The 22936-nt window shown below is 39.6% G+C and overlaps 2 protein-coding genes across 2 annotated transcripts in view; one reads left to right on the top strand and one right to left on the bottom strand.

Annotated features, from left to right (window-relative positions):
* The window catches only part of LOC141901713 (leucine-rich repeat and coiled-coil domain-containing protein 1-like), a 92958-nt gene extending 71851 nt beyond the window's left edge, over positions 1-21107 (bottom strand). Inside the window, exons 1-9 of the mRNA XM_074789137.1 lie at positions 20945-21107; positions 19712-19997; positions 18947-19164; positions 18369-18526; positions 18100-18213; positions 17849-17941; positions 17695-17761; positions 17082-17169; positions 10546-10675 (exon numbers count right to left, since the gene is read on the bottom strand). Of these exons, the coding sequence (XP_074645238.1) occupies positions 10546-10675; positions 17082-17169; positions 17695-17761; positions 17849-17941; positions 18100-18213; positions 18369-18526; positions 18947-19164; positions 19712-19995 (1152 nt within the window). The 5' untranslated portion in view covers positions 19996-19997; positions 20945-21107. The remainder of the gene's footprint in view (positions 1-10545; positions 10676-17081; positions 17170-17694; positions 17762-17848; positions 17942-18099; positions 18214-18368; positions 18527-18946; positions 19165-19711; positions 19998-20944) is intronic.
* LOC141901714 (FMRFamide receptor-like) lies at positions 12097-16034 on the top strand. Its single transcript, XM_074789138.1, has 2 exons — positions 12097-12260; positions 13701-16034. Exon 2 carries the CDS (start codon positions 13736-13738, stop codon positions 14987-14989), a length of 1254 nt encoding a protein of 417 aa, XP_074645239.1. The 5' UTR covers positions 12097-12260; positions 13701-13735; the 3' UTR covers positions 14990-16034.
* Positions 21108-22936: the final 1829 nt, after the last annotated feature.

The following is a 22936-nucleotide window of genomic DNA, read 5'->3' as shown; positions in this document are numbered from 1 at the left end:
TGATCGCGGCTTGAACTTGATATCAGTTGCAGTTGCATGAAACTGCAAACGAGCGACGAGTCACTGCGATTTTCAAGCAATTTCTCAGTGGCATTTAAATTGCAGGAAAAAATCGCCCGTCGACACAGGGCTTATGCAAAATACTTCAGATAATCCTGCTGTTCCTGACTGCTGGTGTTGTTAGAATCTCTCATTGCTCCGATGAATCTAGCTCTACATTTGGCCTGCAGCTACCTGGTCAGCTTCAAAGCACGACACAACTGCATAGCACTGGTAACACCTTAGCATCCTATCTGTAGCAGTTTGTTCCTTTGCATGCAACCTCAGTGGTATTGGCTTCGAACAAATGCTTAACCCTTTTTGTGTACCATATAAATCGGTGATGGACTTTGCTAATACACCACATCGCTTTTATCTCTATTGGAAGATATGACAGGACGTGTCAAATAAAGTGAAATACTAGTGACTAACAATACACCGCACCATGGTGTAATGCACGAGAATGGTATGCAAGGGTAAAGAGAGTCCCTAAATCAGAGGTATAGGCGACCTGTGTTGTAGCGGCTGCTGGTACTGGAATATCAGTCTACTAACAAAAATGGTGCAACTCCATTATTGGAAAGAAATAAATTTCTATTCCCAGATGAAAATCTTTTCTAGAATATAAGGCACAGCAGAGCCATTAGATTTATCGTAGATTAGCTCCTAAGCCTGGGTAACAGGACACTAGCAAAAGAGAAACAATGTTATAGGTGACAAAATATCCCACAACCGCGTGCAAGGGACCCAATTACATAATTTACGCCCTGCATTATTAGTACTTGAAGATGCAGAACATTAAATATCAATAACTCATTACACAACTTTAAGGAGGAAAAGTAGAAAAGTTGGCCAACTCTCCCTGTAAGTGAAATCTTACTATTGCCCGAGTGTTCAACAAATAATTCAGATCTGTTGAAACCTATCGTTAATGAAGGCAACGTCGCAATGCTCCACACTGATTGGTTTAAACGTTTCACGCTTGAAATGCAGTGTATAGCCAACCTATAATACATAACGCATCAAAAATATGATATTCCCAACAGAATTAAGCAGATTCTACTGCAAAATGCTTCGCATTGCATTTCAATGACACTTCCTCACAAGACTCTTTCAAATTTCATTCCTCAATGGAACCCATCTCGACTTGTCGCGGTTAGACATTTAACGCAAAATCATTCTTGCTATTACTGAAAATACACGATTGTGAGGTTAATTATGGTTCATCAGACGCTGCTGTCGGTCGTCGGTTTTCAAGTGCTTAATTCGGAAAATGACACGACGTGACCGTACATCCGCATCTCCTCCACAATCGAGTGAAAGAAACGTGCATCCGTCCACGCCACAAATTAATCTGATACACCTTGCGGACAAATCAGATGAATTTCTAGCCGAATTACACGGATGATTACGAGATCGGTCACGCAGTAACCGCGGCGTGACCCCCCGTTGGCCAAACAACCCGGCGCTACTCACCCAGCGCAAACAAAAAATTGCAGCAACAAATGAAAACTGCTAACAAGTCGATGAGAGTTTCATTGTGTCGTCGAGTGAATAGATTCAATCAGTAAAACCGAATACGTCTTGTGAATAACACATCAAAAATTTGATACGAGAGATTTGCTTTCTGCACATTCCTATCATCAAGTCAAGAAAAGTCTAGTAGAAGTAGTACAACCTCCCATATGTATTGGTTATTACAAAATTTCGATGATTTTTTACTAGATATAACTAACTGTCGCTTAAAACGCACAGATTTTCTGGTCCCATAAATTTCGTTATAACGTCAACGAGGTCTTACTGTAATAAGATTGTATATCAAAACCAATCAGCGTTTTGTAGTGCGTGAGATGGGAATCCACCAAATTTCTATAATTCTTATTCATCTATGTGATTTTTCGGCATAACTTAAAGAAAAAATCAAACCCAGACCAACTGCCTGCAAGTAGCAGTTCGTGCATTATAGTTCCAATTTCTTGTGACACTAGAAAATGTATATGTGATAACGATTTCTAATATTGAACTATTGACCTAGCGAGAAATCAACCTAATACTCGAGGAAAAAATCCCACACGGAAACAATATTCGCAAGATATTTTGTGGTTTATGTCTTTTCCGGCAGCAGGAACTGCAGTGTTGAGTTGATGCGTTTAAGCTCAAGAGACTGGGGATAAAGATAGCTTCAAACCCCTCGATGGGAGAAGAGCTCGGACCGTACCAACATGGCTCTTCTTGATAGTTCGTCACTGACATTATCATTAGCCGCGATCACACAAGCGTTTTTGGCCCAACTTAAAATGTTGGACCAGGTCCGAGGCAAATGTGAGCACGGGACGATTCAAAATATTGCGTTTGAATTGCAACTGGTTCCGCAAAAGGCTCACTTGTTTTCAATATCAAGTGAGTAGCTGCTCTCTAATAAGGCACGGGTGAGATCCGTGCCAATTCGGCCCGGGTCAAATCGTCTCTGTGCGATTGTGACTTTTGAAACCCCTTGAAAAGTGGTTTCGGAAAAGACTTTTAATTCACCATCAATGGAAATTCTCACTCATCAGAAATCATTGGCGAAAGAAAATAACGTGAATATTCAACCAAAGAAATTGGGTTTGTTTAGGATTATGAGCCTCTTCAAGTTGAAAGTTGAAAAGAGTGCTCATACATACTGTTGTTTAATGGGAGAATCCTAAATCCATGGTCTTGTTGCCATCATTCAGTAACACCATTCAGAAATCATCACTTTTGTCCGTAGTCCTCCTCCATACAGTTTGTTTTCTTTTGGTAGTTTTTGAGTTACCCATCCCAAGCAATGAAAAATCACCAGCAACGTACCCAAATTATCGATCCCAACTACTTTACGGCATTCCAAAAACGGAATGTTCTTTCAAGATTTCCTCGTTTTGAAATGAAGCCCGTTAGTAGAATTGATTTAAAGAAATGAACGGTGGGAAGTTCGTTAATTCGGTCAGGTGCTGAACGATACGAAACTGAACAGTTCATAATGCATTTGATGCTTACAGAAAAACCACTAAGTGATTCTATCCCCATCATGATTCTCATCGCTTAACGCCATTTTTAATACGTTTTTAATATGACTTTCAAAATAGAACTCGACGATTCAAAAAACTGATGACGTTAATTGCATCTCTAGTACTCGCACATCATCCAAATGAGTTTGGTGTATCTCTTACCTGCGATCACACAGATACAAACTGGCCGAGCTCAGACTTGAGTTCAATTGGGCCTGTGCCTCCTAAATACAGCAGAAGGTTCACACATAAACTACTCACCAGGACCAGGCAAAAAAAAACGCTTTTGTGATCGCCGATCTTATCTGTAGTTTAGGAAATAGGTAAGAAAGATTAAAGCTGCATTCACACAAGGATTTCAGTATGGTATTTATTTAAGCCTCAGACACACTGGGCTATTCCGTCAGCCCAACTCAGTCGCCGTTGATTTTATGACCGATTTGATCGCTGACAGACCCGGACACACTGGGCGATTTCGTCAGCCGACGAAATCGGTGGGTCGCCATTTTGCTATCACGTGAAGCGTCGAAGCGCCGTGATTGGCTGGTTAATACGCCGCTCGAGGCGACTGATCGCCGTACCCAGACAGACTTAGCGATTCTGTCGCCGGCGACAGAATCCAACATGTTAGATTTGGGCGATTTCGTCGGACACACAAGGCGATTTTACCGGCTATTTCGTCGGGCGACGAAATCGGACACACAAAAAGACGAAATCGCTCAGTGTGTCCTCGGCTTAAGCATTCACAAAGTTATTCGAGACCCTATTCCTGGGCTTATTCAGTACCGTACTGAATTGCCTGGCTTATTAAGCGTAGAAGGTGATTATGCACCAAAAACCCCATCTCAGTACAGCGCTGAGCTGGCCGCGTATTTTCTTTAGTGTGAAGGCAGATTCGGCATCTCATGAGCATCCAAGTACGGTAGAATCTCGCGCGAACGACCTCGCGGACGCTCGTCTCATTTGTAGTTCAGCGGCGGGTGCCGGGTGCCGATAAGGATAAGGATACCACACAAAATAGCAACCGTAGCTCTTGAGACTAAAAACTACCCCTTATATTTTGCTAACACGACTAGCTGCAGACGTATCGTTTACTTAGCCAACTTCAAATAAATGTCACATCGCTGGAATCATTAATAATGTAATGAATATCGAACAGAAATTTCTGAGAAATTGATTTATCGCTCCGTAAAAACCAACACTAAGGAGACTAAGGTGCATAGTTATCAATTTGCGATACAAAACAATGTTGTTTTCAATACGCTAAATACTGTCTGGAACGATACAACATTTGATATCGGTATTTCGCTGGTTATCTCGACGAAATTAGACGCTTCTACTTGAAATGCGAATCTAATCACACAGTTTTTGACTTACAGCATCCATTTCAGTTCGAAGGAAGGGCATTGTATGGAAAAATAAAACGTGTCAAGAACGTAAGACGTAATCGATTAAATGTCAAGATACGATTTTCTTCGCTGAAAGCTCGAGACCAACGCATTTTTTATTCATAATCTCCGTATAATTGCCTCATTTCTGGGGCTTCGTTTAAATCAACTGACGTTAAATCAACTGACGTCTGCTCTTAAGTTTTTCTCAATGACTGACACTACATCGATTCAATAGGTCATGCGGTACATCGTCTTTACCGTAACAAAAAATTCTACTTCAGAAAATCTCATATCATTCTGCAGGACGTTGATTAGTGATATCATTGGATAGATCTTAATTATTTGCAGTATTTGCCTTATTTTTGTTGCTGTTAAGTTTTAAAAAAACCAAAATGGCCTTATTATTTGATCTTCATCTGAACAATTTTTTGCAATGAAAATATCATATTTTCTCATTATATATATATAAGTTTATTTCTTTACTTAATAGATACAATACAGAAATACAGTCATCATCACTATTACATAAAAGAAAAGGTTACAGAAGGTACTTCTACACTGTAAAGCGTAGTAAAGAAAAAAGACAAAAAGGGGAGTCCAAAGGGGGTATACTGGGTTCTATAGGTGAAAGTTATATTTGAAAATGAATCCAAATTATTTATGAATCATTTTAACATCGATTATCGAACCTTTGCACAACTGAGTCTCGGCAGAATCTTTCATCCTCAAGAATCGGTTCCTGTCTCATAAACCGACAGGATGAATATCGAATTCGCGCATCGCACGAAGCCGTTCTCGATAAAATCTTGCCAATTAACAGGAAACACGGAAAATACCAGAAAAAGCTCTTAACATTTAATGACTGATGAATGAAAACCCCCGGAAGTGCCGTAAAGGAACTTTCCAACGAGCGTCGAGAAATTGATAGCGACTCCGACGACCGATCATCGGCGCGTAATACGCGGTCAATTTGGCGTATTACTTAATTTTGCCGAGATACATCACGAAAAGTAGGGTAGATGGAATAATGAAACGACGACTCACCCCGAAAAAAAACCCCACAATAATTGAATGAGTAAAATGTTTATAAGAAGAATAGAAATATTTTGGTGGTTACTGCCCCATTCTTCAGTCTTAAATGATATTTCAAATGAATACACAGTAAATGTAAAACAAGACGAGAATTACTGCACATTAGCTTATAGGGACTTGAGCACTGACATTTTTTTAAAGGAGTTTACTACGAGGACTGAAACCTTTGTCGAGGTTGACGGATCATTTTAGACCGAAGAAGGGTGGCATACACCATCCGAAATATTTCTAAACTTTCAGTCATTCAATTATTTTGGGATTTTATATTTACCATCTCATCACGGATACTGTGATCAACTGATTCAGCTCAGCCCTTGTTTTAGATACGCCAGAAAAAATCAACAAGATTTTCGGATGTCGCCTTGATCTTCACCATTTTGCCGCTTTGAACAAATTTTTTCCTCTGAGCATTTGATGTACACACGCGACAACAATGTCATTACAAAGCCAACACCGGGGGAAAATTGGGTGGAATCGTTGAGGGCGACGAGAGAAAATGATAGAAATCACGCAAAACTTCTGAGGGCGAACGGATGAGCGTACGAACTAAGTTACGGCTAGCGATTATTCGAGAAGAACGCATCCAAGAACTAAGTTACGGCTAGCGATTATTCGAGAAGAACGCATCCAAATCCAGGGACGTTGCCCGGTGAAACCACCGCGGATAATATCAGCTCATTTCAGCGCAACCCGGGAACGATCATCACCTCACTGCCGGGTTTGTTTTATCGAAAAAAGATAGCTACAAAAGAGAGCAACTCAAAAGCACTGGACAGAGTTGAATACGTATCGGAGTTCGGAAAAGTTCTTCAGAAGTTGAGTGCGAAGCAGGTTGTCATTTTCATAAAAATTCTCAATACAAAAAGTATAGAGGTACCAACAAGTTGGCCAATATCATTTTCCATACCCACGTTATAAATTTCCAAACCCCTAAGTTATGAATGTATTTAAGAATCTTAAAATTTCAATCAGCAATTTTCCCATTGATGATGAACCTATAGTCCAAATTCTCTGCGTAACAATGAAAGCACTGCTTTCTAATGGGTATTTACAGTTTTAGTTACCAACCATGAGTAATATATAGATTTCTTGAAGTAACTGAAGTAACACGCGGCCTTACTAGAACATGTACATAGCTACAATTACAGCAGCAGTGAATACTTGAACAGTTCTGCACGGAATGAATGGAAATAAGGCTTCCCAAAGAACAGTCAATTAATTATTCATAAATCAACTTGTTAACCGAAGCTATTATTCTCTGCCCCGCATTCAAATGAGGAATGAAAGAAGTCCAGTGGATGTGTAAAAAACCGATGGAATTTATATAACCACCACTAAGGGCCGGCCTGAAAGAATTCAGTACAACATACACGTTTTTCAAAACATATGCACTTCAGTCTTTATGTTACCAGGGAGTGTTATTTTGCCGATTACCCTGAGATATTACGGAACTGGCTGATGGGGTGAGAGTGCTGCAAGCAACGCAAGCTCTCAGAACGGGGTCTATACTACAAAATGCCAAAAGGGGTGTCATAAGTCGCCATCGCACAGAGACGGTTCAGCCCACGCAAAATTGGCACGGATCAGGCCCGAGTCAAATTTGGCCCGTGCCTAAGGAAACCACTCACTCCATACTAAAAAGAGTTTAAACAAATCGGAGTCATTGCAAGATCCAGTTGCAAATCACAGACAATAATTTGACGCATTCTAAAATTTTGGTCGGGCTCAACAGGCACGGGCCCATTTGTGACCCATGGGAACAGTTGTACCAGGGCAAATTTGGCCCGCGCCAAAAATGCTCGTATGATCACGGCTATTGAACATTACGGTATTTGTTTAGGTTGTTCAGGTAAAGACCTTCAATGACTTGCATTGTAATAATGAAATTAAGATCCCCACTTGAAATCATTACTCTACATAAATACCACTTCTCCGCACGTCAATTGATCTAACAGTAATAACAATCAGCTCATCATTAATTGATCGATTTGTGAGTATTGCTCAGTGAATATCGCCCGGATAAATCTCAATTCAATTATATACTCCCACAGAGCCGTCTGCAGCCAGTTATATTGCAATGTTTATCATCCAGAGGAGATGAAAGGGAACTGACCAAATCAGTTGAATAATCAGTTCAGCGGTGCAGGTATCGATTTTGTGAGATTACCTGGGATAACTAAATCACCATTGAAAGTTATGTCTAATGTGTATACGCCTTTCCAGAATAGGGGGTCCTGGTTTACTAAACGGCTACTCGGTAGAACGATAACCACACTCAAACGTGGTGAACGGATAACGGATCACCTGACAATGATCTCTAGGGTGAGATCGAAACGTCGTGTCTTTTATATATTTTAGATTGAATAAATAAATTCTGGTTTTTAAATTCTTTTAATCAGTAAATAGTGGGATTTTATCTGGCTACTGGGTAGTTTACGGGTTAACTACCTTCCTCTTCAGGGACAGATTCAATATTTTGAGAAAAGGGGGTTGCCGATGGGCCAATCAAGCTGCTCAAGGGGGTGTGGGTCCTCTCCCAGGAAATTTAGGAAAATTAGATGTTTTCTGGCGCATTCTGAACACTTTTTTTAACCAGAAACCAAAAGATTATAATACAACAACGAATTTTGTGTCAAATTGTGGAGCAATGTCATGACATGGCATTGACATGATATTGACTACAAGTTTGAAAATTTTGGTCGGACGAAAAGGATCCGCCAGCATTGGTCTTCTATTTTCTTTCGTTGAAAACTCATGAATACTTATGACCCGCAGAATTTAATGTACACGGCGATAAATCGTATATCGTTTTATTTTCTTGTCTTACGTCCCAATCGCAAAAAAAGGCCGCTGGATTCAATAGAAATGGTTGTTGCTACTGTTATGAATAGACGCGTTGAAACTGGTGTATTCAATACGGCTTTGCGAGGCCCCGTCGCGGCAGTTGCAAAACATACCATAAAGCTTACTAAAGCTTCAGCTTAATGGCGGCTTTGCGTTATGGCTTCTTTGATAGCAAAGCTATCATATCTATCCTTTAATCTTAAATTACAACCAGAAGTCAAGTGTTGCATTATGCATCGAACCATTAACACATAAAACTTTTAACTCCAGGGCGTTATACCTATATCTACATTTTTCTTAGTTTGATAGCACACCTGCTAGCAGCAAACATCGGTTAAAAACTGATTATATTTCATCGAGCAGGGTCCTTACGGGTTTCCCGAATTTCATTTTCCATACTTTTTCTTTTCTGGATTATGAATTTTCCATACCCCCAAGTTTCATGTCGCCTATCAAGAACAGGCAATGTAGGCCCATTCAAGCAAATACCATCGACAATGTGTTTATGGTATCAAATCTGATTTTCCGTAGCCATGGAGAAAATACTATTTCCACAGCTTTTCCAGGGCTTGGAAAGAAAATTCAAATTTTCCTAAACTTTCCAAAACCCATAAGAACCGTGAATTCAAATTAACCCAAATTTATATACGACAGTCGGATGTTTTAGTAACAGCCAATTCTGCCTGGGATTTTTTTGAACCATATGTAAATAAGTCAGATTTTAGTGATATCCAAACTCGATGATAATTGATCGGAGAAATATTTCATATGTGATTCTAGCACAGACAATAAGACATTAGCAGCGATCACGCAAGCGTTCTTGGCCCGGACGCAAAATTGTTCATAAGTTCGATTTGCATCCAGGGGCATCGGTCATTTAGTGGAATACTTTTTTCTTGCATCAAGGATAATCGTTACGGTGCGCGCAGAATTCATTATTCACAGTCGAGGCACTATAGGTGGTGGTGCTGGTGGATGCAATCAGTTGCGCAGAAGACAAATTGCATCTGTCTCCCCGCTGACCACACGTGTCCCGCGGAAATGATTATGACTGGTGGTAATCGCGCATCGATGAGCCGAGATTCTATATACATCGGCAGTTCATTTGTTTCGCCAAAATTTATTGATAGCCGACTGCAAAAAAAGAGTAGTATCGCGCTGCTCGTGACGCAACATTTCCTGTTCCTCAGAACTTTCACGACCTCAGCGAAAGCTGACGTTGTAAATCTAAACAACTGCTCTTGTCGTACTCCTTTAACTTTATATTTCCGCCCATCTTCATTTTAGAATCTATTTGTTACAATAGTAGGTTTGATGTAAGCGATAACAAACATTCCGACTTGTTAAGATTTATCTATATCGTGGGTTTCAGCTCACTGATATTCAAGACTGGAAATAGTCTTAACTATTAACATTCGTGTCTTGTCTTTCACAGCCGATTTGACTAAAGCAAATGCACTATGACAAGAACAATTTTAGCCGTGTTCACACTACCACTAGTTAGACTGTTCCAAATTGGTCCATATCTGGAACGGACCAAATCAAAGCGTGCATTCACACTCGCATTGCTGAATTGGCTGCAGATAGCCATAAGTGGCCCTACATCATCATGATGTCACCATGAGCATTTTGGTATTTTAGTAGTGTGAACCTTGGTCCCTTCTAAATTGCAACGGTCCAAATTTAGACCGTTCTAAATATAGTAGCGTGAATGTGGCTTTTAAGTCCAGCTCATAATAACATTTCATGATAAAATTTGGTAAAGTTACCACCCATTGGTACTTCCAGGGAAGGAAATGTTACTCAACTCAAAAAAGATTACTGCAAGGTATTGCTGCATTCCTTTGAACTTGAAAGAAGCGCTTAGGAATGCATTGTTCCAAAAATTACTAAAGTTCTTAACTCAACTGGTGTTCAACTACAGAAATTAGGACCATGAAATACTCCTGTATCGAACCAACTTAGCTTGGCAAAAACTGTCATACGATCAGCTTACTGATTGGTCCAGCCATCATCGCGAGGTTTTGAAAAAGTATTGCATTCATTCACATGAACGCACTGTCCTTATCAGGAAACCTAGTATGGCTCTCTAGTCACGTGAAACTCCACTTTTTGTTACCCGACCAGCTTTATCGCAAAGAGTGTCCGTTTACCTGATAAGTTGCCTCAAGATCATCCCTTTTCGCTTCATCTTCGCGTTTAGGTTTTCTGTTACCCGCTCGAATATCTTTTCTCTTATCTGCGCTTACCAGCTTATCCCGCTTCGAGGGCGATGGCGATGACCTAACGAGAATAAGAAAAAAGATGACAAGTCAAACAACATGATTGATGTATCAATAAATGAACGCATCGAAAATAATTTTTTTCACCGAATTACAATGATTGGAAATAACAAGCTAGAGATAACATACTCAATGTGGCATTAAAAAATGTCCATGTTTTTTTTCAAAATTGACCATTCCATCCAGAAGGCCAACAAAACCCTTTCCCACATTAACAATGAACCCAAGCTTATCATCACTTTTTAATTTTGTAACAACGTATAGTTCTCAAGTCAAATAATAACTGTATACCTGTACTTGGTATGAACACTCTAGACATAAAGTCTTTAAGGGGTTTTTTGGGGCCCAAGAAAATTTTGAAAAAGTTGATCATTTTCTGAGCATTCAAAATGATTCTAAGACGAAATGACCGGCGATAATTTACCAGGTTGTAAAAATTTTATTTTGACAAAAGATAGGAGGGCGGTCCACTTTGGCCCCCTGGATCTGCCGCTGCAAAATACCATAGTGGTGTTCGAAATCCATTCAATCCAATAAAGATTAATAGCTTCCAAGTGATAACAAAATTACATGCAATAAAATGCACATACGAACGGAACAGAGACAAATGATTACATAACAAAGAGAGAGAGAGAGAGAGGGGGGGAACAAATATTAACAAACGACCCATTAATACAGGAGAAATAAATGAAAATTACAATATCGAGTGCGATGATGACTGCGGGTTACCACGTACGTTTAATCAGCGAAATCACTCGAGAATATGGGCGTATAAACAACGCACCCTAAACTAAACTCTCGTTTATACCAATGTACTTCGTCGATGGACAGAATGATCGCTCCGAGCTGAAAGACGATACGTCGAAGCCGGAGGACAATAACTGGAAGAGAAACCTACACAAGACAAATTCATTAGGAGTTACCAGCGACAAGTCCACGACAACAACAACACCAGCCGATGACGAACCCAAACAAAAGGTGTTGAAATTCAGCGCGAAAAGACAAATGATCCCTAAATTATTGCGAAATGCCAGGCAACTTTAACATGAACTTTACATTCAGGGACTGGTGTTTACTTCAACCCGGCGGAGGGTTAAAATTTTCAATTGAGTCAGCCCCTGGTACCCGTCTATAAAACTGACCGTGCATAGGTTATATAGATAATGATCATATTTCAAGTTATTTTCTACTGATAAGACTAACCTCGGTGCGAAAGAATTTCAAATCAATAAGGATTATAGGCAATTTCAATGGGACAACACGCTGATAACATTTTTAAATTCTTTGAATATACCGAGATATCAGCGAGCTTTTTAAAGCGTCTTATGATTTTATAGTAACACGATATAAACCTTATTTCGATAGGAGATATCTTCTTTTTTATATTGATGAAACTTATTCAACTGAAAGCTCCATCACGGCTTGACGTAAATTGACATTCGATGTTTATTGATGTAAAAGTGCGATGTAATGTGTGCGCGCGACCTTGTTTGGCAGTTATGCAAGTTTTCAATTTTTAATTGAAAGCATCATTTGATATTAACATTACAACAATATCAACGGATAACAATAGCCTAGATAAAAAGGTATGGCATCTGATTGGCATATCAACAACGTATGGCATATCAAAATGCTGTATAATTATAATAATAACTATTATCATTATCATTATTATTATTACTTCTAGTCAAAAAGATTCACCAATATCCGTGTAAGATGAATGTACAAGAGATGATGGCTGATGATGGCTTATGTCTTTAGCCAAAGCGTTGCTCAAATACACTTTTATTCAAGAACTTTTCCATTTTTGGCTGAATTATTGTGGTATATCCTCGTCAATTATCATTATTATTATCATTATCACCCTGTTGTTCACCTTGCTCAGGGTCCAGTGCCTTTATTCTAAGTACAACCAGCTGGCTAGAACTGGATCCTTCATAACCACATATAAAGTGCACTTAAAAATATTATCGACTTATTACACTGTATGTATGGCTTATGAAAAATGAATATACTATACTATACCATACAACTATAAGAAATACTGGAAAGGTGACGAGAAAGCTCAAATGAGGCATTTTACTGACTGAATAAGCGAATTGAATTGAACGCCAAGTGGCGCCAATTAGCGTAAACGATTTGATGAAGGGTAGTAGAAAAAGCACTAATCCGCCGACCGAAAATCAATCGCGGCGTACTATTAGCACTACTCATCTCAGCGTACCGGAGAGAGTAATTGGGAGGAAAAGGAATTAGCGTTATCGAGGTTCATTAAAACGATCTCGATTAGAACTTAATAGGCGCTCGTAAAAAAGCGCTGATGTCATCGATCAGCCTAATCAGTTAGACGTATGTACGAAAAAATCAATTATACGGTAAAGCGCGATTCATAGCGTTCACCTGGATGCGCCCAAGAAACGACGATTAATGAGTGTACTTTCTTTTATTCTATCTCTGATCACAATCCAGGTTATATCCGGTTCCCTACAGATCAGCCATTCCTGGATATCAGGAGTTTTCAAGGGGTTTTAAAGAAGAAAATTTCAAATTTCGAGGAAGCGTCTGCATCACTATAAGTCGTAATTACTGTAGACACCTAAATCAGTACTGTTTATCTCGGTAAACCATTAATTCTGTGGTCTCGTAAGAAAATCTTTACTTATAAACACCTTCTAAATGGAAAATACTTTTAAAGGGTTGTACAGTAAACAACGCCTAAATCGGTACAGTTGGGACCTAGACTTTTTTTTGCCTTATAATGCGGTAACCAAATTAGAAACCAAGTTAAGGTAGTGCTAAGGATAATCAAAATTTTTAAGTAATCATTCACCTGATGTACTCTTTTCTGTACATAAGTTGCAAAAGCTTGTGCGTCAAATTAAAAGTAAACGTTTACAGAACTATTTGTCATGTTATTTATTCTAAATGCGGTTAACACGGCTACTCTACAGTTATCAAGTTGTAGGTACCCTAATAGTTCTAACCATGGACAATCAAATAACATCTTTTTCTGTTTGCTGTTTCAGTGATGTAATAGTTGATAACGAACAGTGAAAACACGATGAATGACAGCGAAGCGACGAACAGCGATACGGGAATCGTAAATTTTCAGTTCGGCGTCTACGGTGTGGTGGCGCCAACGATCTGCATTCTAGGCATCATCGGCAACGTGCTCGCCGTGATCGTGCTGAGCCGACGGCGAATGCGTTCGTCCATGTCGTGCTACCTGATCGCGCAGGCCGTGTTCGACTGCATCGTGCTCATCATGATGATACTGAGCATGACGATAAGCATGCTGAACGACAGCTACCGCTGCGTGTACCCATACCTGAATCCGGTCGTCTATCCGCTCGCGTTGATCGGGCAGACAGGCACGATCTACATCACCGTGTCGTTCACGGTCGAACGTTACATCGCCGTTTGCCGACCGTTGCAGGCGTCGAACATGTGCACGCCGAAACGCGCCATCAAAGTCAGTTTACTCGTGTCGTTCGTGTCGATACTGTACAACGTTCCGCGCATGATGGAAAAGAACACGTTCAGCCCGGCCGATTTGACTCGCCTCGACAACGAGACGCACAACTGTCCCGAGATCCATCCGTCGAAGCTAGGCAACAACGTCGTGTTTCTGAAAATATACCGAACGTACATGTATCTGTTCTTCATTTTTCTACTGCCATTCCTGTTGTTGTTCACGTTGAACATACTGTTGTTACGAGCAGTGAAAGACTCGCAACGCGCGCGCAACCAGATGAACGCCCGTACGGCGCGCGAGAACAACCTGACGATCATGGTTATCGTCGTCGTGATCGTGTTTCTCGTGTGTCAACTGCCGGCGCTGATCGACAACATCTTCGTTGCGATCGTGTCGATGGCCGATCTACACGCTCACTGGTTCTTCACGCGATTCACGACAGTCAGCAATCTGCTCGTCGCCATCAACTCGGCGATCAACTTTCTGCTCTATTGCGTGTTCGGCAACAAGTTCCGACGTGTGTTCCTACAGATTTTCTGCGGCCGCAAAAGCACCGACCGCAGCGAGACGTCGATGCAAATGTTCCGCACGACAAACCGACAAACGGTCACCGGCACGACGATGTCCGCCGCCGGGAGTCAACGCCAGGCGAACGCGACCGGCAGCCGCCGCGAGCACAACAACGTCGTCGTCAAACAAGGATTACAAAATAACAACCACGTCAACGGGCACGCGACGCAATTCATCGATGCTGACGACGTCGAGATACCCGTCGATAACGACGATCCGCGCCGAAGACTCATCACAACCACGACTGTTGCCACTGATGACGAAGTATAATGACAAACTAATCTATAATCTATATTTAAGTGTGTAATAATCCTTCAATGTCACAGTACCACAACGGATCCGGATGATACAGACATGGTTTTGGCCAGAACGAACGAAGCAGGGTGGCCATTATTTTGAATTCATTTAACAGACAAGTATGTGAGACATAAGCAAAAACTGTTTGATTTTACATGCCATCTAGCAAACTCAACAAATTTCTCCCACTTTTCCTTGATTTTAACTTTTTTTACAAAATTCCCGGACTATTCCCCGACTTTTTCAAAGAAAATATAAATTTCCCAGGCTTTTCCCTGATTTCCAGGTCAGTGGCCACCCTGACCATGACGAGCTATTCCGCATCCAGCTCAGGGCTCAGAAAAATCTATTTTGGCAACGAATAACTTCAAAAGCGTATTCCAACTTAGGTTTCTGAATAATTGCTGCGAGACATGAATATTGAAACAGTCTGATCATATTCAGGGCTTCTGGGAGAGTTTCTATTCAATTAAATGCGAGAAAGTTTAAACTTGATGTCGCCCAAAGGAAGGATGCTGTTCCTGTCGAAATTGCATTTCATGATTTAGGTTTCTACAAGGCACCAGTGTCGAAGTTACCCGGTGTAAATAATCAAGGGACAGATGAATGTCGCTCGTCGCTAGGTTTGTTAACTTCGTATTCAACTTAGGAATAATGCAGATCAATCAGCACATGTGTACAGAATGTAATTGCCGATAAAAACTGACTGTTCTTCGGCGATTCCTTCAAATTGAAAGATTGCCTTCTTAATGAAACAAAAATCACTTTCAACTCCTCAAAAAAAATGTACAGTACCCTAGTAAAAAAAAAATTTTTAAGAATAAACACGGATAAATTAGGGGGTTAGCTAACAAGGACTTAGTTAGCTGTACTGGGAAAATTTACCGGTTATCTGAGTATTGTGCTCCTAAAGTTATCGATGTAAAAAAATGTGCAATGATTTTAATTTTTGGACCAAATATATCGACATTGTGTACAAATATATCACCGTATTCATATGATGTACATGAAATGTCTGAAAGTGTCTATTTGTCTGCTTTATAGAAATAAAATTCAAACCATTATTATGAAAAAAATATCAACTGCTTAATAATTTGGTTTTGCCGCTGGGTTCATAGTGTGTGTGACCAATCTCTTTGACTCCGATTCCAGGACTTGAATATAATCTTTATACTAGCATCGTCCAGAATCATTGCCGTCATTGGAGTTGAGAATTATCACCAGACTAGTGTACTAGGCCGAACAATACCTAGATCTGATATACGATACACCATTGATATGCGACCAAAAGCTTCAACCTGTTTTTTTTGGTGTGGTTAGGCGATGCCATCTAAGGACCATGACAATCATTTAAGAATTTTAGAGCCTATCCATGACACTCAAAGCCATAGGAATATGAAAACTCAAAGGAATAGACCAATTCCCATTTCAATACTTCTAAGGACCTTCAATGACTGCTATAAACCCTACAATGGCATATATATCATGATACACTGCGAGGTTAACGCTAAATTTTTCATTTACCTAGCAGCAGCCTAATGAGCCTGTAAAATGGAAGATTTCATACAGTTGTTGGTGAACAATGCCTGACAAGCAGTCTGTCAACTGATATAGCTCTGTTGTGTTACATAAACTTCATTATATACCTCATCTATCTAATGGTAATATCTTGACAGAAATTCTTCACGGAAATATGGGCCCAGCCCTAGGTTACCTCCTGGAGTCAGATCCAAAAACGGCTCTATACTATTCTATTTAGGGGCTTCATTAAGTTCATCTTGATCTGATAGAAACTGTGTTGGACTAGTAGCAATTCAAAGTAAATCCCTTGCTCATCAGTTCCGCTGACCTTTGGTCACAGCAGAGTTAAAACCATAACGGCTCTTCTCATGACACATTATCAGTAATATTCATAAATCCCTACATTTTCCCCATTTTTTTCAACAATTAGCAGCTGCTCAATGAGTAGCATAGGTGAAATAACATGCCGTCATTCTCAATCATTTGTAAATCTGTGCAAGAAAATAGCAGATGTTTAAACACCTATAACAGATGAGAAGCTTACTTTTTCTCGCGTCTATCTTTACTGAGTTTGCGTCCTTTCTGCGTTGGAGTTTCCGATTTGACACTCGAATCACTGCCGCTGTAGTAGTCTGAAAATATCATATAAAACAAAAGGTGCCATGAATATTATAACAGATATTATTGGTTATATCAAATTCTCCTGGGCGAGCGTCCCTTCTGGGGCAACCATGCCATTTAATATGTTGATTTCTGATTTTACAAACCCTGGTCTGCTTCCCCTGATTTTATTTGTTATGACAAACAAGAACCTTTACCAAAACAATTAAGCCTTGTTTTATCTTCCGGGTTTTTGACACATTCTTAATGATACCGAAATCTCTTGTATTGAGCAAGCTCAAACCCTACATTTTCCATGACGCCACCTATCAAACAATACTTATGCAAGATAAGAATGAATGCCACGCTGCCTCAATGAAAATTTGGAGGGTGCATTGGCCAGGTAACTCTCGGGAAAGCACCCCTGGGGTTTCAGACAAATATTGGAATTATAAGCGGGGAACGCCCGCGACAATACGGTATCACTGGTTTCAACAGCAAGAACAGAAAATGTATGTGTACACATTCAAAATGCACTAACCGACCCAATTATTTACCTTTCTCAGCTTGCAATCTGTGAGGACTCTTTGGACAACTGGAATATGAATTGCCGGATCTTTCATTCTGCAAATGGAATAGATGGATGTGATGAACGCCCGATTTTACTGAACCGAAAATAGAACACACGACTATGATATCATGAAATATTACCAGTTTCTGTTTCATCAAATTGGCCAACTGCAATTCCAGTTTTTCTATACGGTCTGTTTGATCCTGATTCATGTTGAATGACTGATCCACTCCCTAAAAATAACGAATGACTGCATAGAAATTTGGATGCGACAGTTGATGAACAAGATAATTCATATTAGCCGGTTATCAGCCAATTTGCCACCAGGTAATCCAAAATCATTTCTAAATCCGAGTTGGGAGGTATTTTTTTATAATGGTATTTGCAATACCTTTGCTACAGGAGAAATATCTTTTTCCGTACTGCTCGACGTTTCGATACGTGTCTCACGTTGGAAGGTTTTCAATGCTGCATCAATACAAGGGGTTGGTACCATCGGAGGATCCTGAAAAATTTTTTCTTCAAATTTTTCATCGACTAAGTGAGATTTCCCTTGCGTTACTGTATTCAACCAAGTCAAATCGAATTCATCATCACTAGATAACTCTACATCACTGCAAGAAAAAAGGCGATTGATCCAAAGCGTGATTGATCACTTACATTGCTAGAAGTGGTTGTCGATGATTGCAAATATTCGATATAGTCCTCGAAACCTGGAATTTCGATGTCCTGATTATCAGACAGCAGCTTGCCGCGTCTGTCGATATTATCCAGGGCTATCAACTGAGGTATAGTCGACAACACACGATCGCGATAACCTGAAGAGATCGGTAAGATCGGAAATAGAGGACTGAGTTCTACATATCTGCTATTTCCCAATAAATTTCAGTTCCATCGTTACAAGTTTAAATATTCAACGATTGGAAATGCACAAAATAGAAATGCGGGGCTGCCAACTGCTGATAAACGATATCAGTTACTAATCAGAATTTTTCGGGTGACATTACATTGAAATAAGAAAGAAAATGTTCCATTCAATATCAGTAATCAAACAGTAGGACCTTCAGTAACATCTTTCATATGTCTGTACGCTTTAATCAAATCAAATTGGTTTTTCTCGCCATGAGTAACAAATACTAAAAATCAGTAACATTGTGTTGGCAGCTCTGCATTGTATACATTTCAAAAACTGACTCTTTCTCAGCATTCAGATCATCTGAAAACAAAAATACCAGTACCTTTAGTCAAGCAGACAGGGTTACTAGCACCATCTTGTGCAAGGGTCAACCGCAGTAAATTCTGACACCCAAGAAACGCTTGCAAAACATCGTCCTGTGATTTGATATCGTTACCGTGCAATTCGACTTTTTGCAAGGCATACTGCGATCCCGACATCAACACGAATCCCGAAATATCATTTATCGCGTTGTACGACAAGTTTATCGATACCAAAGATCTGCAAAAGTGAAAGGTGGTTGAAATTGTAATGACAGAAAACAGCGGTCTCAGTGGTTAGCTCTCAAGTAGAGAAGCAAGTATTCGATGAATTGTATCCTCTTTGGTCAAGTTGACAATAATTGTTATTATAAGAAAAGCAGAGGCCAGTTGCTCGAAAGTTGGTCAAAGACAACCGACAAACAAACATGGAAAAAAGCTTCCAGTTCCAGTCAAAAATAGAATCTCTAACCAAACAAATTACTATAAAACATTGTAAGAATTAATGCTATCACTATATCAGAATTAAATAATCATCAATGCTATATTATTCTACTTAATTTTTAAAAATAAAAAATCTGATTTCTATATTTTATAGTATCTAGTCCGTATTTAATCTGACAATGAACTTTTAATTATCATCATGTCAGGTAGCCACTGGTTAACTCCAACCAGGGAAGTGTAACTCTAACCAACTTTTGAGCAAGCCAATTGCCCCCCCCCCCCCGGCAATAATTGCCTAATTATTAGCCTAACTTAATTCAATTTTTACTGTACATATACAGTACCTAAGGCATTCTAATCCTTGTATGACCTTGATGTTATTACAAGACAAGTTTAATACAGTCAGGGATGCAAGATTTTCTAAACCGGATAGCAACGCAATCTGATTCGATGACAGGTCTAAATGGCGAAGACAGCTCAAATGACTGAGACTGTCGACAGTCTTGATCGAGTTGCAATGGAGGATGAGAGACTGAAGTTTGTCCGGTAATGGAAGACTGTGCAGGTCGTGGATGCCAGCATCCATAAGACACAGTTCCGTCGCATTGGGGTCGCCGATTGCGTTCATCTCTGTAAAATAGAAATAAATAATTTTATAATACATTAGAAAAAATACATACATAGGAACCTTGTTATTTTGACTTCGATATAAACCGATTAGAACAAAATAAATAGATAGAACGATTTATCGGTTATCACAATAGAAGTTCATCCCCAATTTTTACAGGGTAGATGTTAGATCCTATAACTGACTTATCGCGCATGCGCATTGACTGCCTGGTCTTAGAAAACTCTTGCATAGGGCCTACACGACAGTGTAAGCCTAACGTTATCCCACAGCACTCGCTAGCTTTCGGAACCACTGATTTTATAAATTCATGTAGCTTATGTATAAGATTGTTGGGGGTCTAGTACCGGCACTTCCACCCGACCAGTTTCTCGAACCAGTTCGTGCAAACAGGAAGAAAATAAAAACTGGACACCTGAGAGAATTTGAAGCTACAAATCTAGTACAGAGAACAGTGTACAATCACTCTAATTAGGTGTTTTAAAGTGCCGTTCAGCAGGAAAGACCAGTACAAAAACTCTTTCTTTGTGCGTACTACCGCTGAGTGGAACCAATTAGAAGAGGCTATCGCCTCTGCCAGCGATTCCTGCGCCTTTCAACAAGGCATAAGAAGATACTTTTGACATCCTCGCACGCCCTCTCTCACCCGTCGTTATACGCCTAATAAGGATACTCGACGACGACGCATTTAATCAAGATCAAGATGTAGCCTTACCCTAAGCTACCTTATAGAAATAAACCTAAAGCCTCTAAACCTAACCCAAAACCCTAACCGTAACCCTAAACCCTCTTGATACTAACCCTTCTGATCTTCAGACCAAGCTTCATCGATTGAAAAAGCTGTCATTTTGTGTACGACTCGGCTATAGGATCGGATCTAGCATAGCATTTATCTTATTTTAGTATTACTACTACAGTAATATAAACGGGATCAAAATCGATCACTTACCATCAGGTTTATCTCACGTTTTTAAGTCATGTGTAAATCAAAATGATGGTGTCTGGAGTCTTTACGTACGGCCGAGTATTCAGAACAGAAACTCGTCTACAAACAGGCCTATTCTTAGACAGAAACCGTAATGTGCGCCATGGGTATTTATTTACAACGGAAGTAAGCGCTAACGCGGGTCAATGGAGAGTGCAGGCTGGCTCCGACAATTAACAAATCACGAAACCCATATATCAGCCAGTGGGAGACGCGCTCCTCACCTATCTTAGTTCAACTGTTAGTGAAACCGGGTCCACAGGATACGTTTAACGAACAGAGGAATCAATGTCTGGATTGTTTCTTGAAAACAAAATACCGGTACATGTTCTTACGCAATTGTTGGACCTTCGGCTCGGTTTCTTAAAAACCCAAATCATTTTTATGAAACTGAACCTATGGATGTAGGTTTATCACATACGTAAGGTTTATCATGTACGTGACGCAGAGTCTATAAAACTGCTGGTGTCTGTAACCATAAATGGAACAACAGAGAAAATATATATTTATTTCAAATAACACGATCACAACAGTTCGTACAAAATCAAGGGTAGTCACATGATAAAAGAAAACCTGTCAATATTTGTCAACTTTCATTGACTGCGGACTACAAGCCCATCACAGTAGTCAACAACTCGCTTAATTCGTCGACGGTATATTTGTATAGCTACCGTACCTAATTCGTATAAAAATGAAAGGCCCCTTTTTGTTCCTTCGTTATTCCCGTTAATTTCTATCGGTTAATTCGTACTTCGTAATTCGTAGCCGTATCCACGGTCCCTTTTCTTAAACACAAAAGAAAATACGACGCGTAATTCTATCCCATTGTTCCGCCTGCTGGCAGTAATTGGCAAGCTTATCAATTACTTGTCAGTCAAGTCTGAACACTGAATGGCCGTAGCGCGGAGTTTGTTCCAATGCCAGTGGAAACAAATTTTAGCTGGTTTTTATTCGTAGTTTATATGAATTAATCGATAAATCGTTAATTCTACGAATTATACATAATTCATAGACAATACGAATTAACAATAATCTGTATAATTTCTAATTCGTAGAAAAGAAATTCGTAGATACGAATTAAGCTGGTTTATTGTATTATACAAGTTTATACTAACACGTCCAGAACAGTGGAACTGGATTCTGAAGTAGAAACTATTACTAACTAATGCAATTACATGGAGTTTGTAAAATATCTCATGCCCTTGATCCATCTCAGAAAACCCATCGTTGATCTTCAATTTCCAGTAAAAATCAAAATACAATGAAAACCTACAGTACAAATCTAAAAGAAGAACACAACGTTTTGGAGTCTCTCTAGAGACCATTGTCAGATGTGAAGAAATAACTAAAACAGGGGGAATAGGAAAAAGTGAATTGAAAAAGAAAAGCGTGGGGGTGTTAAGTGCTTAGGTTGAGAGTTCAATTTGATTCTGATTCTTGATAAATAAATTAAGTGTCATATCTTTCAAACTTGTATATAGCGGGTTTTTATCAACTATTTCTACGCCCGAGTTAGTGAACAGGCTATTACTACAGCAAAAATGACGTCACAACATTGTGAGATGTATCAGGGGATGACTCCATTGTTTTGATGGATACATGATTCATGTCAATGAAACCATTACAAACAGAACAACAGTAGGTCCGTACTGGCCAGCACAATATAAACATTTTCGTTTGGCTTTAAACTTTAAAATTGCAGGCACAATATAAAGATTTTCATTTGTCTTAAAACATTGAAATTGCAGAGGTCTGAAGTAAGTGGCAGTATATCAATCTCAAGGCAGATGGCGTCTTGGTCCGTGTCCCTGTCAAATGGCATATTGGTTCCCCACTTCGTCCTGGAATAGAGAAAATTTGAAAATGTTGAATTTAATTAACAGTTGTGGGAATTTCATAAGAGTTTTATAGTTACCATACAGAACTCGAAATAATTAAACACCATTATTCAATCTC

This window comes from Tubulanus polymorphus, chromosome 3 (assembly GCF_964204645.1).
Source record: "Tubulanus polymorphus chromosome 3, tnTubPoly1.2, whole genome shotgun sequence".
In the NCBI taxonomy this organism is placed as follows: Eukaryota; Metazoa; Nemertea; class Palaeonemertea; order Tubulaniformes; family Tubulanidae; genus Tubulanus; species Tubulanus polymorphus.
This window is presented reverse-complemented; position numbering and strand designations above follow the sequence as displayed.

Bases quoted from the DNA above. Each gene is read 5' to 3' on its own strand.
- LOC141901714 (XM_074789138.1), top strand. From the start codon at position 13,736: ATGAATGACAGCGAAGCGACGAACAGCGATACGGGAATCGTAAATTTT.